The 18060-nt window shown below is 38.0% G+C and overlaps 1 protein-coding gene across 1 annotated transcript; it reads right to left on the bottom strand.

The window, feature by feature from the left end:
* Positions 1 to 323: 323 nt before the first annotated feature.
* On the bottom strand, positions 324 to 17416 carry LOC130234279 (acylamino-acid-releasing enzyme-like). Its single transcript, XM_056464556.1, is given in 24 exon segments — positions 324 to 1526; positions 2193 to 2299; positions 2401 to 2503; positions 3013 to 3203; positions 4044 to 4132; positions 5650 to 5730; positions 5901 to 5984; positions 7233 to 7371; positions 7577 to 7665; positions 7758 to 7809; positions 8186 to 8283; positions 9062 to 9083; positions 9085 to 9123; positions 10725 to 10846; positions 11111 to 11151; positions 11249 to 11340; positions 11982 to 12119; positions 12268 to 12342; positions 12434 to 12525; positions 13177 to 13252; positions 14563 to 14650; positions 16267 to 16393; positions 16557 to 16686; positions 17335 to 17416. Coding segments are annotated over 24 exon segments (2244 nt in total). The 5' UTR covers positions 17398 to 17416; the 3' UTR covers positions 324 to 1420.
* Between the last annotated feature and the right edge of the window lie 644 nt (positions 17417 to 18060).

The raw sequence follows: 18060 nt of genomic DNA, 5'->3' as shown, positions 1-18060 counted from the left end.
ATCCAAGACCTGTGAAGGGATGATCCCAAGGTTTCCACAATCCTGGACCAGGCCGTATCCTGAGCAGCTGCTGTGGTGGTCATGGAGGAGTAGAGAGCATGCATCTGACTCCTGTGATGCTCCAGGGACAGACAAGTCTTCGCTGACGTCCAGTGTCCTCCAGCACCTAGACTGCAGCGCTGCACAAGACGTTTGGCCAGTGGAGAAATGGTCGTGCCCAACTGAGCCTGGTTTCTCTCAAGGTTTTTTATCCTTCACTTTCGCCAATTGAAGTTTTTTCCTCGCAGCTGTCGCCAAACCAAATTTCAATCATGAAATCCGCATTACAGAAAGTCCGAAGATTTTATTGGAAACAATGCAGAAATTTACTTACAGTAGTCCACATCTCAGAGAATAACCCCAATACACAAACCCGAGCACCATCAGGACCAGTCAACACCATGGCACAAATATAACTCACCAATAACTGAAACCGCTAACACTTTACTGAAATGGGTTTATAAGATCGTCATGACACCATATAATTATGTTATGACAGATGTCATGAATGTGAATGAGTTATGACCCCCGTTATTAAGTGTCATTCGCTCAATTGTGTCATTTTAAGGGCAAAGATGACTTGGTTCGTTATGACAACCTGACATCACAACCTGTCTTCGACTTTGTTATGACAACTTGATGTTACCAAGACAACAAAACTCGTCATAAATCCGTCATAAACATGATTGTCATGAGGCCTTATAACTGTAATGAGACAATAAAATGTCTTATTAAAAGTCTCATGACTGTCAAATGATATTAAATGACATTTTAATGACAAATTCAGCTTGTGCCACAGTAGTTGAGGTCAAGAAAAATATTAATGTTATAAAATTCAAGACATATTTATAATGCCTCATGGTAGTCATGTTTATGACGGATTTATGACAGGTTTTGTTGTCTTGGTAACATCAAGTTGTCATGACAAAGACAAAACAGGTTGTGATGTATTTGTTTATGTCAAGTTGTCATAACAACCAATGTCATCTTTGCATTTAAAATACCATTGCTGAGCAAATGACACTTCATAAGTCATAAGCGTGCATGAAATCTCATTCACATTTATAACACGTCATAACATGATTATAAAGGATTAATGACACCACTTCAAGTCAAGTGTTCCCCTAAAAACGAAAGCATTAATAACAGAAAGCAGTGACAGAACTCAAACATGTTTCTGCTTCTGATTTCTGCTGTCTTTTACTGTAGATGAACTTTAAAACAGACTGCATTTCATCATGTACAACACATGAAGCTCTGAAAATCCTCCAGTGTTTCTGCTTCTGTTCAACACAGATTCTGAAGCACAGATGCAGTTATTAATCAATAAAAAAGAGAAGCTAAAAATCACTTGGTTAAGCGCTGGTTAGAGGAAGTGATGTCACAGAGAAAGGTGCTGGATCATCCACAGAGCGCCGTTCATGAACCCGTCTGATTCTGCGTCCACTTTGGACAGCGAGTGATTATTGCCTGGGTACCACAACACTCTGCGGACACACACACACACACACACACACACACAAATACACCGGTAAAACACTGATCCACAGCAATGATTGACAGAAGAGCTGCACGCCCTACTGAAAAGAACAGCTTAAACCAGCCAAGGTTGTTTGGCTGGTTTTAGCTGGTTGACCAGCCTGGTTTTAGAGTGGTTTTGACCACTTCCAGGCTGGTTTCCAGCCATTTCCAGCCTGGTCTTAGCTGGTCGGGCTGGAAAATGACCAGCTAAAACCAGCTAACCCCAGTTTGACCAGCCTGTTTTAAGCAGGACATAGCTGGTTTTGGGTCGGCTCCCAGCATAGCTAGGCTGGTCAAGCTGGTTTTAGCTGGTCATCTCCCAGCCTGACCAGCTAAGACCACGCTGGAAATGGCTGGAAACCAGCCTGGAAGTGGCCAAAACCCCTCTAAAACCAGGCTGGTTAACCAGCTAAAACCAGCCAACCACTCTAAGACTAGTTTAGGTTGTTTTTTTTCAGTAGGGCGATTTAGAGAATTCTTTGATTCTGATTAAAAACACTATTTATGCTCGGATGTCGATATGGCTGCTAATATATATTGCATCCCTATTTATTTTGTTAAGTTAATATTCGGAAATGTGGGAGAATAATAACCGTGCAGCTCTGATAATGAGTGAATGTGGATGTACGCACCTTACAGGGACCTGCAGACTCTTCAGAGCTCTGTAATATTCAATGCCCTGTTTATTAGGGACTCGCTTGTCATCTTCACCCAGCAGCAGAAGCACCGGAGTCTTCACCTGATCAAACAAACACAAGCATCTTCACCATAAGCCCAGCAGATATACTGTAATCAGTGAATAATACTGTAAATCAGTGAGTAATGCTGCATTTCGCTCACCTTGGCAACGTGTTTTATGGGTGACTTGATCAGCATCTGCTCCAGAACTGCAGGTTCAAGTTGAATGTCTGGTTTATAGTCATATCCAGCTTCCACCATACACCTGAAGACACACACACACACATATATATATACATAAATACATACACACACATAAACATACACACACACACACACACACAGTGACGTATGCACACACATAATCACAAATATACACAATCACACACACAAACATCACAGGTGAATACCACAATTAGTTCACCAACAATCTGAAATAGATATATAAAATAAAAATATCTTATCATATGTTGTTTATCATTAAATAACAAATAAACAATGCAAAAACTGTACATTTAAATTGTTTATTATTATTTTCTTTTTATTTGCCTTTAATTGATGCTTATTTTAAATAATTATTTTATTATTTTAATTATTACATTTTTTGTGTTCTAGGACCAAACTCACTCACATGAGATCCACCAATAGCACACCATCAACCCACAACCATCCAATCAGTTCCCTTCTGACAAAATCAAGCCCCTCCTACGCGTGTTCTTGATCCAGAACTGGATGTGGAGCATAAGGAAGAAAAAACCTGATCTGTGCCATTACCAGTCTGGGATGTCCGTGGTGCCGACCATGGATGCCAGATTGGTGACTGGATTTCGTGCCACACACGCCTTATAAAACCCGGGATATTGTCCAATCAGATGACAAGCCAGAAATCCACCGTGAGATCCTCCAATCACAGCCACCTTCTGCTCATCAAAGCCGCCTCGCTTCAAAACACTGTCCACCGCAAACTGAGCAGAGGACAGCAGACAGATCCATTATACACAGTCAAATACACTGACTGTAATGAGAGTTTTCTGCTCACCAAGGCTGATTCAACTTGAATCAAAAATACATTAATAAATATTTAATTTAGTAATTTATTGATGGATTGATTGATAAAACACTGCTTAAATCAATATTTCACATCATTACAAATCGCAAACTATCTAAAAAAATAATATGAAATGCAAAACTTATAATGATTAAAAATAAGTGCAAAACTATTTATGCAGATTTATATGGTTTAGCCTTTTCTGCTCAGTTATTAAATGACTATTTTATCTGAAGGTATTGTAATAACATAAACATGGAACCCTATAGTTAAGTGTGACCACAGACTGTCATATATGTGCACGTTTTCAAAGCATTTGTTGTAATATCTTTATTTATCTGCTTATATAAATAAAAAATAAATAAATTCCGTTAATATTTCACATCACAAAGACAAGAAGCATCTTAAAAATAAACAAGGATTCAAAATAAGTGCAAAACTGTTTTATATATATAAAATTTATAATAAAAATTTATATATTGCTTGCCTATCTGAATGTGCTGTAATATTTTGTTTAATCCGTGTGTTGTGCTGTTGATTTGTCAGTGGCCATATATGCTATAGGACCCCACAAAAAAATCTAAACTATTTAATTGGTTTATAATAACTATTTATAGAAAATATAGTCCCACGCCACACTATGAGCAAAACTAAGGAGGATTCAATAGTACACATTCTTCATTAAGATTGTGTTTACTAACTTGGACATGTGAACAATATCTCAAAGAGTGTGAAACACTCATTTATTTGATGGTACCTGCACGTCTTTTACATCCTGAGTGCCGATGTTTCCTGGTAAGGAGAAGATATTATCCTGACCAAAGCCAAGCGAGCCTCTGTAGTTCACTAGAGAACACACAGACATGAGTGAAAGAAAGAGAGAAAGAAAAAGAGAATTATTGTGTGTCTCTGTTTGTGTGATCAGACATATTTCAGACTATACTGAGAATGTTTTTATGAACACACCGCTGTTGACATAATGTGATATTTTTAAAACACTCCATTGAATTTTAACTCACTTTTTTGATGTATTCATTTATTCATTCATTCTTTCATTCATTCATTCATTCACTCATTCACTCATTCACTCACTTATTCCCTCATTTACATTCAATGATTTATTTATTCATTCATTCACTGTCATTCCCTCATCCACCCATTCATTCATTCATTCATTCATTCATTCACTCATTCCCTCCATTATTAAAATATTCATTCATTCATTCATTCATTCATTCATTCATTCATTCACTCATTCCCTCCATTATTAAAATATTTATTCATTCATTCATTCATTCACTCAGTTATTCCTTGATGCATTCATTCACTAACTTATTCGTTTATTTCCTCATTCATTCACTCATTTATAAAATTATTCATTCACTCATTCATTCTTTCATTCATTTATTTACTGATTCGTTCACTCACTCATGTATTCAATAATTCTTTCATTCACTCATTCATTCATTCATTAATTCACTCATTCCCTCCATTATAAAAAGATTCATTCATTCACTGTTATTCCTTAATGCATTCATTCAGTAACTTATTCATTTATTTACTCATTCATTCACTCATTCATTCACTCATTTATTAAATTATTTATTCTTTCATTCATTGATTCGTTCACTTACTCATGTATTCAATAATTCTTTCATTCACTGATTCATTCATTCATTCATTAATTCACTCATTCTATCCATTATTAAAAGATTTATTCATTCATTCATTCACTCAGTTATTCCTTAATGCATTAATTCACTAACTTATTCATTTATTTACTCATTCATTCACTCATTTATTAAATTATTTATTCACTCATTCATTCTTTCATTCATTTATTCACTGATTCGTTCACTCACTCATGTATTCAATAATTTTTTCATTCATTCATTCCCTACATTATTAAAAGATTTATTCATTCATTCATTCACTCAGTTATTCCTTAAAGCATTCATTCACTTATTTATTTATTTACTCATTCATTCACTCATTTATTAAATTATTTATTCACTCATCCATTCTTTCACTCATTTATTCACTGATTCGTTCACTCACTCATGTATTCAATAATTCTTTCATTCATTCACTCGCTTATTTATTCAATTATTCATTCACTCATTCAATTATTCACACACTCATTTATTCAAGTATTCATTCGCTCATTCATTCATTCCCTCATTTAATTCAATTATTCATTAACGTACTCATTCTTCTCTCATTTATTCACCCTCACTCATTCATTCACTCACTTTTTCAAGTTTTATGTCTCCTAAACTCCCACCATTGTTGAGCATTTGTACACACTGTTTTATAAGCGTTATTAAGCGAGTGTGTGTTGATGAGCTGATGGAGTTTCTCACCCAGCAGAACACTGAAGCCCATCTTACACAGAACTGCAGTCGACAAGATCCACTCCGACACCAGCACCGAGTGAGGCCCGCCTGATACACACACACACACACACACACACACACACACACACACGCACACACACACGCACACACACACAGCCACACAAATACAAACCAAAACAGATGTTAAAATCATATTTAGATCCGTTGAAATATTAGTTCAAATATTCCTGATTAATTAAGGGCAGTAATGAACCGACCGTGTGGCATGACGATGAGAGGTAGTTTGCTGTCAGCTGGTGTGTCCTTTGGCTTCAGCAGAACACCATCAAAGTCCAAACCCGCTGATGAAGAACACACAGGGGATTTTATTTGTATATATTTGTATTTTTTATTTGTATTTTAGTACAAAATATGACCAAAGCACTTCCAGCACACTTACAGTTTTACATCATCGCCAGAAGTGTTCAAAAGTGGACAGAATCAGATCATTATTTACACTGATATAGACCATTTCAATATGGTCATGTCATTGGCCACTGAACATTTCCTGCTTGTTATCCTAACTGTGACAAGATCAGTTCAGTCATGCCTTAATGCTAAAACAGCGATCATAACATTAATGATCAATATGTGGCTGTTTTTGGATTCTCAGAAGCTTCAGAAATTAAAAATGGAAAACAGGAAATCAGCTGGGATCATTGTTATTGTTTACATCTCTCAAAATGCACGGTTCCCACTCTAAGCCAAACGTAAAATTCCCTTTTTTTCAGACTTCCACTGAATTTCCATGGAATAATGAACACATATTAAAATAGTTCAAGCTTGATTATTATTTTTGCTTTGCTATTGCTTGTGTTTATTTACCACTGCACTCAAATCTGCATTAGATCGAGAGATTCGTTTCAGATTAGTTACAAAACTACAATCAAATAACACGGAAGTACCAAAACAATATAGTTCAGATGTAAACACTGATGTTTAAAGATCTAGTAACGAAACGTGAAGTGTTTATGAGCGAGTTACTGAATCATCAATAATAAAGAGACGGAAAATAAATACGACATGTTGTTCAAGATTCTAATGTTAGATTTATACATTTAGCATTGTCAGCAACAGTAGTGCAGATCATTTTTCACAGTATTGAATATTTCAGTGTTTGTTTTTATTCAGCTGCTCATTTCTTGATTTATTTTTTTTATTAAAATGACAAGATCTTAATCATGCTTGTTAAAAACAAAAGCGTTGTGCAGCACTGGTTTTGGCTGATCTGAAACATGATTAGATCTGTGACTCTAAGACCGTAATGTGATCTGAACCCTGAGATTTGTAAGCCGTTACACCACTATTCAATTCAAGTTCATTTGTTTATTGCTTTTCACAATAACTGTTTGTAAGTTTCAAAGCAGCTTTACAGAAGGGGCACTTTATCACATTACAATCAAATTCTGAAGGTTATTAGTTACTAATAACTTTAATTAACTAGTAACTAATAGCTCTAAACAGTTAAAGTTATTATATTTAAGCATAGTCAACCTGCAGATCCATAGTATATAGGTGATGTCATGATCAATGAAGTGTGTTGTTCTTACAGTATTGTTTGTTGTCCTGCTCGGGCGGTGGGCTGAAGTTGAGCGTCTGCCAGCTGATGTCGCTCTGAGGTTGAGCTTCCTCTAATGTGACCCAGGAAATCTTGCTTTCAGAGCCTTTCGCTGGCAGAAAACCAACCCGCTGCACAACACACCACAGCATTAGCTTATGTCTGTCCACAGCTGGGTTATAATGCATTATATGTCATGTGGGTTAACAATAACCTTTATTCAACCAGGTAAGTCAATTGAGAACCAGTTCTCATTTACAATGACGTATAATGCAGTGTTTAGTATTGTGTAATGCAGTGTTTAGTATTGCAGGTGATGAATATGTGTGTGAGCACCAGGTCTGGAGGAGAGTTTGGTGAAGAGCAGCTGATGACCATCAGATCTCTGTGGATGTTCAACAGACTCCAGCTCCCCTCCTGAGATTCTGCAGCAGCACAGAGATTAAATATAATACAGCACAAGATAATACAGTACAGTACAGCACAATATAGCAGATACTGAGACTACTGTACATACGAGAGGTGAGGCACGTGACTTCACGGCTCGAGGTGTCAACAACAAACAGATCCTGCAAAACAAAGTGTTCTGTTATTACATGTTTGTATTTTAGCTTTTTTATGCTTAACCCTTGTGTAATGTTCAAACGGACCCCCCTTGGGTTATGCTGTGTTTTATTGCAAAGCCATGACAGCATATAATCGAAACTGTCAAAGCATTTGCCAAAAATATGTGTGTCAAAAAAGAGATCTGTCAGCAAAAATCATCACATTTGCTGAAACACAGAGAAAGTTGTGACCAAATGAAGACTCAACAACACCCCATAGTGGAGGAAAATGACCCAACAGCACACAAGGGTTAATGTATAGCATAGACAACACGTACATTAGCTATAAATTATTATATATTACTTTGTATGATATGATATATGAATGCAGTGTGTGTACCTTCCTGCTCCTCTGAGCGCTGCAGAACAGCACACGCTCACTATCAGCAGACCAGCAGCGAGGAGACAGCAGAGAGCTGTAGATCCCAGTGAAACCATCTGACAAACACACACACACACACACGTTCAAACATGCACACCCCACACATGCACAAATACACACGGCCAAACACACACAAATATGCACACACATATGCACACACATACGCACACACATGCACAAATACACACACACACCACACATAGGTACATATCATACATGCACATCACACATACAAGAACAAATACACACACACAAACACGCACAAATACACACATGCACAAATACACACACACATAACACACCGTATCACACATGCACAAATACATACACACAAACACATCACAAATATGCATGCATCATACATCCACATCACACACAAATACATACATACACATTTAAACATACTCACACACACAAATATACACACATACACAATCATTACACACATTGCGCATGCATCATACATGCACATCACACACAAACACACATATAAACATGCATACATGTGCATGCACAGATGCACACACACATACACCACACAAGCATGCACAAATACACACCATCACACGTGCACAAATGCATACACAATTACACATGCAGATCACACACACATTAACGCACAAATACATACACACAAACACATATACATATACATACATATATATATACATATATATATACACACACACACACACACACACACCATATTAATCAGAATAACCCTTTTTATCTTGCTTTTAAATAGGCAATATTAACATGTCTTTAGTATAATGAAACAAATATGATGAAAACAGTGTCAAACACACACACACACACACACACACACACACATACCGTCTTTGGGTCTCTGCACCACATTCAACCACAACGCTGGTCTTTTTGGTGTACCAGTCAAACTGTAAACACAGCACAGCAACACTTCACTATATGAGCTCAGTTTGATTACAGCATCACATTATAAAGCGCACGTGAAGCTCTGCTCATTACAGAAGGGTCAAGCTTTACGTTGAAATCTCATTTTATGCACTATTGATCTGTCAAGAGCTGCTTCACTGAGCTATGTTTTTAAGAAACAACAACAAGCTTCTGAAAATGTCCTCAATTTCCATTTAATTAGAAATATGTTAATATGAGGAAAACGTGAAGACCAACAGTCTAGCACATGGTCAAGATGATCTGCTGCAGGTCAAAGCGAGCATCAGAATGGGGAAGAAAGGGGATTTAAGAGACTTTGAACGTGGCATGGTTGTTGCTGCCAGACAGGCTGGTCTGAGTATTTCAGAAACTGCTGATCTACTGGGATTTTCACGCACAGCCATCTCTAGGGTTTACAGAGAATGATAAAGAGGAAATATCCAGTGAGCGGCAGTTCTGTGGGCGCAAATGCCTTGTTGATGCCAGAGGAGAATGGCCAGACTGGTTCCAGCTGATAGAAAGGCAACAGTAACTCAAATAAGCACTCGTTACAACCGAGGTCTGCAGAAGAGCATCTCTGAACACACAACATGTCCAACCTTGAGGCGGATGGGCTACAGCAGCAGAAGACCACACCGGGTGCCGCTCCTGTCAGCTAAGAACAGGAAACTGAGGCTACAATTCACACAGGCTCACCAAAACTGGACAATAGAAGATTGGAGAAACGTTGCCTGGTCTGATGAGTCTCCATTTCTGCTGACACATTCGGATGCTCGGCTCACAATTTGGCCTCAACAACATGAAAGCATGGATCCATCCTGCCTTGTATCAGCGGTTCAGGCTGCTGGTGGTGGTGGTGTAATGGTGTGGGGGAGATTTTCTTTGGGTTCATTAGTACCAATTGAGCATGGTGTCAACACCACAGCCTACCTGAGTATTGTTGCTGACCATGTCCATCCCTTTATGAGCACAGTGTCTCCATCTTCTGATGGCTACTTCCAGCAGGATAACGCACCATGTCATAAAGCGCCAATCATTCCAGACTGGTTTCTTGAACATGACAATGAGTTCACTGTACTCAAATGGCCTCCACAGTCACCAGAGCTCAATCCAATAGAGCACCTTTGGGATGTGGTGGAATGGGAGATTGGCATCATGGATGTGCAGCCGACAAATCTGCAGCAACTGCGTGATGCTATCATGTCAATATGGAGCAAAATCTCTGAGGAATATTTCCAGCAGCTTGTTGAATCTCTGACATGAAGGATTAAGGCAGTTCTGGAGGCAAAATGGGGTCTGACCCAGTACTAGTGAGGTGTACCTAATAAAGTGGCCGGTGAGTGTATATCAAAAAAGCAAAACACAGGGATCCATGCTTATGTTGATGTTTACAAAATTACACAAAGCTGCAAATTGTTAGTTTATTTTCAGATACACAACATGATGGAATGTCTTAAAGGGACAGTAGTTTACCCGAAAGTGAACATTCTGTCATCACTCACTCAGCATTTACTTTAAAACCTTTGAGTTATAAATAAGATATGTTACACACACACACACACACACACACATATATACACACCATGCAGAGTCGGCTGCACTGTAGATGTGGACCGTAGATGCCCGACTCCAGATACACAATCCTGCAGTGATCAGGACTCAGACGAGGAGAACAGACAGAGCTGGAGTCACTGGAGAGCTGATCTGAGGACACGCGCACACACACACACAAAACTCTAAGGGAACTTAGACATATATACATACACATATATAGATATATACATATATATGAGCGGTCATTTGTTGTTGTTTTTTTTATGCAAAGATAATATAAATGTACATACATTTTTTAAAATAATGTAAATATTAAAACATTTCAAAGATTTAAGATGCTGATGAGCGTTAAACGCTTCATTACGATCTTGTGAATAGGAAAACTAAGATGTAAAGCTGCACAGGAGATCTTACCGCATTTCCCGCTGGCCAGGTCCACATAAAACAGAGACGACCTGCAGAAAACACACTGATGTCAGCATGCTGGAAAACAGCTCAACAGTACAACAACAGAGAGAGAGCACATCTGATCTCCATCGTGCAGAAATTCACCTTCTGTTGGCGCAGTATTTGAGGCCGAGTCTGAAGGGCTCGTGAAACCAGCCCACAAACACCAAACCGGTGTCAGCAGGAGCCCAGAACGCCTGCAGTAGCACACACACAAACACACATCAGCTCACAATCAAGGGGTTACTTTAAAAGAGATCTGTTATACTGCTTCATACAAGCTGTAAAATCTGATGTCTCTAGTGTGTGCAGTGAAGTTTGAGCTGAGAATACACACAGATAATGTTCTCCAGCTCTCTGAAACGGACCCTTTCAGACTTTGATGACTTTTTGGTGACTGTTGCTTTAAATGCAAATGAGATTGTGCTCTTTTCAGGAGAGGGCGGAGCTACAGATGGCTGTGCATCAGCATAGCGACAGATGTAAAACAGCAGTGTGTGTGTGTTGTGAGTGCTGGTCAGGTGGGCATGTGTGCTTCAGTCTGTGGAGACTCCTGTCTCTGTTCATCTAAAACTCCACATCTATAATCCTCTTAGTCTATGCTGACATTATCTTCAGCAGCTCAAACACTCTAATGGCTAATGGACAGACGGCTGCTTCTCACTCAGGGCTGCTGTTTATGCTAATGAGATGGAGAGGTGGCCACTAGTGGGCGGGGCTTTCCCCCTCTGATGACACGTTCAAAGGGAGAATGTCAACCAAAGTGTTTATATCAAGTGATGTGATTATAACAAATACACACACACACACACACAAACACAAACACACACACACACACCTGTCCGGGAGAGACGGCGGACGGGATTCCCTCCAGCACAGAGATGTTGCTGCCCTCGATGTCCAGAACACACAGCACTGGACTGCTCTTACTGACCAGAGCTTCACCCCAGTCCTCATAATACTCAAACTGATGACCCTGAGACACACACACACACACACACACACACACACACACACACACACACACACACAAACACACAAAGTGAGAGACTCACTTAACACAAATCAAACTGATGACCCTGACGTGCACCCACACGCGCACGCACGCACGCACACACACACACCGGGACGGTTTCCTCCTTCTTGTCAGTCTTGATGGGCTCCTCTTCATCGGGGGTCAGGCTGGTCTCCGGCCCCTGCTGTTAGAATGATAAAGAAAACAGTCATTAAATCTTCATCATCATCATCAGCGTATGTGCGTGTATCTGTGTGTGTGTGTTTTCCTCAAACCTGGAAGTAGGATTCAGTCTTCGGCCGTTTCTTCTCCGCAATGTAGAGGAGGTGCGTCTCCGAATGAGACCAGACCAAACAGCCAAACTGATCTGAGGACAGAGATGTTTATTCAAAGGTTTTTCAATATTATTATTATCATTAATATAAGTACACATGGAATTAAAAACTAACCGTATTGATTTAGTTAGCTCACACTGCTAGTTTTGTGGTGAACAAATCATCTGTGCATGTTATTAAAAATATGGTTTGCCCTCGTAATCTTTACAAATATTATTGTTATTATTATTATTATTATGATTATTATTGTTATTATTATTATTGTTATTATTATTGTTATTATTATTATTATTGTGAATAATGATTTGAATATTATCTGAATGATGTCTTATGGAGGATGAAGAACTCTCAGATATTTATCTAAAATGTTGGATGTTCTCATCCAATAATGGTCACGGGCACATGATCAATATGAAAGTGAAACTGCCGAACTGCAGTTCAACTCGAAAAATAAAAAATGAAACACCTGAAAACTTGGTCTTATCCATATGTCTTTGCACGTTGAACACACGTCGGCCACAACAGGAAAAAAAAAACTGCAACTGCATTAACTGCGTTCATTTTTAACGTGTTAAATATTTCTAATTAATCGCATGCGTTAACTCCCTAATTTTGACAGCACTAATTATTATGCTTATTTAGTCAATTCTGTTGTGTTGTTAAATATGTTGTTTTTGTCTTACCGTCTTCATAGACTTTGCCGTGTTTGTTGAGGGTGGTCAGATTAAGGCACTTCAGTTTCCTGTTCTTGTGCCAGATCTAGACAGACAGAGCAGAGTCAAGCCTGTAAATTGCTTGAATGAACGTTTTTGACTATAAAACGTTTGCTAAAGTCAGTAATTTAACGCTTAATGTCAGTAATTAACACTTTAATGTTTACTTAAGTCAGTAATTCTGCATTGAAAATTGCATCTTTGGATGCAAACAGTCTTTAATTATTATTATTATTATTATTATTATTATTATTATTATTATTATTATTATTATTATTATTATTATTATTATAAGCATTGGAACAATACATGAAATATTAATGCAAATTCAGACACAAAATATATCCAATATCATTGCAATAAACGCAAAAAAAAAACATCCAGGAATATTAATTAAAATAAAAAAACATTAAATAAAAAGAAATGTGAAAATAAAAAAAAAAGATGAAAAAAAAAATTTAAAATAATACAAAATACATAAAATAAATTAAAACATAGTAATGGGGCAATCAGTGCCAGAAAAAAATCCTTTCTAAAATCTAATATCAAGTCGTTCTTTTTGTTATTAATTTGCATTAGAGACTTCAAATTCCCATTTCTAGTAAAAATTAATTGCATTGTGTTATACACTTCCCAAACTTCTGTTTACAAACAACTTATCCAGCATATGTTTTGCACAGCGGATGTCCTTTCAGCTGCAACCCATCACTGGGAAACACCCACACACACTCATACACTACGGACAATTTAGCTTACTCATTTCCACGTCTTTGGACTTGTAGGGGAAACCGGAGCAACCGGAGGAAACCTGCACCAACACGAGGAGAACATGCAAACTCCACACAGAAACCACAACTGACCCAGCCGGGACTCGAACCAGTGACCTTCTTGCTGTGAGGCGCTAATGTTCCATTTTAAGGTCTGTAATGCTCCATTGATTGTACTGCAATCGTGACACTGGAACTTCGACCAACGCACATATTAATATATTTTATATAGGGTTGACGTTAGAATTATATGCCAATTATATTGACATTTTTAATCCGAATTTCTGTTTGCTGGAGAGATTTTTTCCAACACATTTGTAAACATAATTGTTTTAATAACTCATTTCTAATAACTTATTTCTTTTTGTATTTGCCATGATGACAGTAGGGTGACACGGTGGCTCAGTGGTTAACAATGTTACCTCACAGCAAGAAGGTTGCTGATTTGAGTCCCGGCTGGGTCAGTTGGTGTTGCTGTGTGGAGTTTGCATGTTCTCCCCATGTTGGTGTGGGTTTCCTCCGGGAGTGAATGGTGAAATCAGGTGTAAAGTCACAGTCATATTGTAGGTGAATAAGCGAGCGCTCTGACCTCCAGGAACTGCTTTTCTTCTCCTTTAATGGTGTTTTCTCTCAGCACAGCCTTCATTTCACCGGATGGAGAATCCACACTGAGCAGCCTGAACCACACAGACACACCAACATATTGAACACTGTCATTAAATCTGACATTTTCATTATCTTCATGATCTACTAATATATCATAAACAAAGATGATTACAAATAAATAAATACACATATTTAAAGTTAAAATCATTTAAATAGTAATGAAACCGTGATATACAAATAACACTTTTAAACACGTTCCAGTAGGCTAGATATTAATAATTAATCATCCAAACACATTCAGAAGTCTCTCTACATGACGGTTGGCCTCGTGTGTCCACCATGTTTGTAGTTCTAATCACATTCATGTGCATCATGCAATGCATTGTGGGTAATATAAGCAGTAAGAGTATGGACTACATCAAGGCCAGGGCTATTCAGTTAGTTTGTCATGGGGGCCAGTTCAAGAAAAGCATCCCAAATGAGGGGCCGGAGAGATCTGACTTGCAATATGAGTGATGACACAGCAGCAATATGAGAGCCCATATGCTGTATTTTAGCCCCTTAAGACACCCACGTTGGGTTTTTCTACATTAAAATGTTGATATATTGTATTTTAAACTACATAACATCACTGCATTGCACAACGTGGCTTTTTTTACAAGCATACCCAAATGTTGTATTTCAGAGCACAACAGAATCAGCGCATTGCTGAAGTAGGCTTCTTCTACAGTCAGACACATTCATATGTTGGTTTAAACTGCGTAAGTATTAGGAATGCAACGATTATAGATTTTGATTGTACGATTATATAGTCTGAAGAATAATCATTGTTGTGATTTCTTCCATTATGTTTGGATTAAATAGGTTGATTGGATGATATGATTATTATTATGTTTACATTTGATAATTATTGTATTGATGTTGGAGTATTTGCTTTATTGTTTTCGATTCTGTAAATGAAGGAGGCAGGGAGGGGTTTTGCGCTCGTGTGCTCAGTTTCACGTTAATTCAGATGTACAAAGAGAATCTGCGTGGGATTCAGCGTACTCAGTGTTTCATACATCTGAAGTTTTTACTGCGTACACACATTTACAGCTTTGTCCATACGCAATGTTTTAGTATGAATTCAGTGCAAGTCTTTGTACATGAGGCCCCAGGTCTAGACCAATAAACGATATTGTATTGAATCTTGATCAATAACAATGACAAGCTCTGGACTTTTTGACTCTATATTGATCTAAGAGCCAATCACACAGCAGAAATGTGCACGCATGGGAATCTAGAAGTGTGTTGATATTAGAGATGTAACAAATTTTCTGCCATATAAACTCTATATGTTACAGCATTCAATGGAGCCTCTAATTGTTGGTGGTTTCAGTCATTGTTAGGATACTTTTTTAAATTTCGAAGCATTAACGACTGTTGTTGAAATATATATTATTACTGTTCAATATGGAAAATCATTTTTAAGATTGTATTTTTGCCACATCGTCCAGCCCAAATACAGACGCTTCTTCACTTCACATACCGGAAATAGTAGATCATCCACCACACTCTTGTCAACACACTACAGTAGGGGACACCCTAATGGTATTTTCCAATACTATTTAGGACAGACAGTATGCAAATTGGAACACAGCCCCTGTCTCTACCTGATGGTGCATTATGGGTAAAGCGATGAACTTACTCTCCCTTGATCTCAGTGCAGTTTCCTGAGGGTCCGGAATAAACCACTGATTTGTCATCATGAAACACAATGTACTGCCGACAAAACTTCACACTCTCGTTCCTCTCCAGATCCCGCTGAGTCCACTCTGAAACACAAATATCTAATCAGTATTCATTTATCTGTGATGGTCAATGACAAAAACAGCAGTGTCCAGAGCTGATCGTGCTAGTAATGCTCCATTTCAAGGTCAATATGTCAGGAAATGTGTAAATGCAGGCACTAAATGTTTGTTTGTGGTCTGTTTATACCTGTGTAGATGTTGCTGTACTGTCCGCCGTATCGTGAGGTGATCACCGGACCCACATCAGCACGACACAAGCCGGGGAAACGGCACTGATCCCGGTACAGCTGAGAGATCTCCACTGGCTCTCGGAGCACCTACAGCAGAAGCAGAAACAGAAACAGAAACACACACACACACACACACACACACACACACACAATCATAATCATTATCATCATACACACACAATCATATATACACAATCGTCTCACACACACATACACACAGGGAGAAAAAAACACAGACATACACACACATGGAGTAAGTAAGAAAGACAGACAGACAGACAGACAGACAGACAGACAGACAGACAGACACACACACACACACACACACACACACACACACACACACACACACACACACACACACACACACACACACACAATAATAATATAATGATCATCATCTTCTCATAAACATCACACACACAATCATCATAATCACACACAAAAAACACACTTACACAAAGAGAGAAAGAAAGACACACACACACACACACACACACACACACACACACACACACACACACACACACACACACACACACACACAGGGCTGTTTACACTGATAACCATCACGCTCTGCTCTCCGCATGTGACGCGGAAGTTGTCAATGCAACACTGAGCTGCTCTTCAGCTCTTCAGATGAATCACTCCGCGCTCAGCAGCAGCAGCGGTACACAGACTGATAAACAGCAGAAAACACCTCACAGTACAGCATATCTCAGTGTTTAACTGTACCTTTGTTGAGCCCATGACTGCGGAACAGAAGAGTCGCTGGATAGGAACCCGACCGCTGAACATGGAGCTAAGAAGGGGGCGGAGCTACTGCAACCGTAGTCGTCTCTCATTGGTCATACGCGATGACGTCGGTGTTATTTTTATCAGGACTTTATTTATATCCTTAAAATGCTTTAAAAGTGTTTATTTTGTTTTGTTTATTTCCCAAGTGATGCTTTACAGAGTAAATAATTTTTTAACAGTATTTCCTATTATATTTTTTGCTTGGCTAGAATATTTAAAAATAAAAGTCAGTGTTTTTATTATTAATAATATTTTGATTATTTAAAAAAAATTATACTATACCGTATATATATATATATATATATATATATATATATATATATATATAGATAGATAGATAGATAGATAGATAGATAGATAGATAGATAGATAGATAGATAGATAGATAGATAGATAGATAGATAGATAGATAGATTTTTATTAGTTTTAAATTAGCCGGAATAAACACAATTTTACATTTTAAATCAATATGCTTAGCCCCTTTGAGAAATTATTTGTTTTCTATCGTCTACAGAACAAACACCATTGTCCAATGACTTTAATGTAATTAACCTAGTTGAGCCTTTAATTTCACTTTAAGCTTAAGTTACTAGTATCTTGAAAAAAAAGGTAAAAATAAATAAATATTATGTACTGTCATCATGGCAAAGACTAAATAAATTA

The sequence above is a fragment of the Danio aesculapii genome, chromosome 8 (genome assembly GCF_903798145.1).
Source record: "Danio aesculapii chromosome 8, fDanAes4.1, whole genome shotgun sequence".
Lineage (NCBI taxonomy): Eukaryota > Metazoa > Chordata > Actinopteri > Cypriniformes > Danionidae > Danio > Danio aesculapii.
Note: the sequence above shows the minus strand (reverse complement) of the source record. Positions and strands in the feature narration are given on the sequence as shown.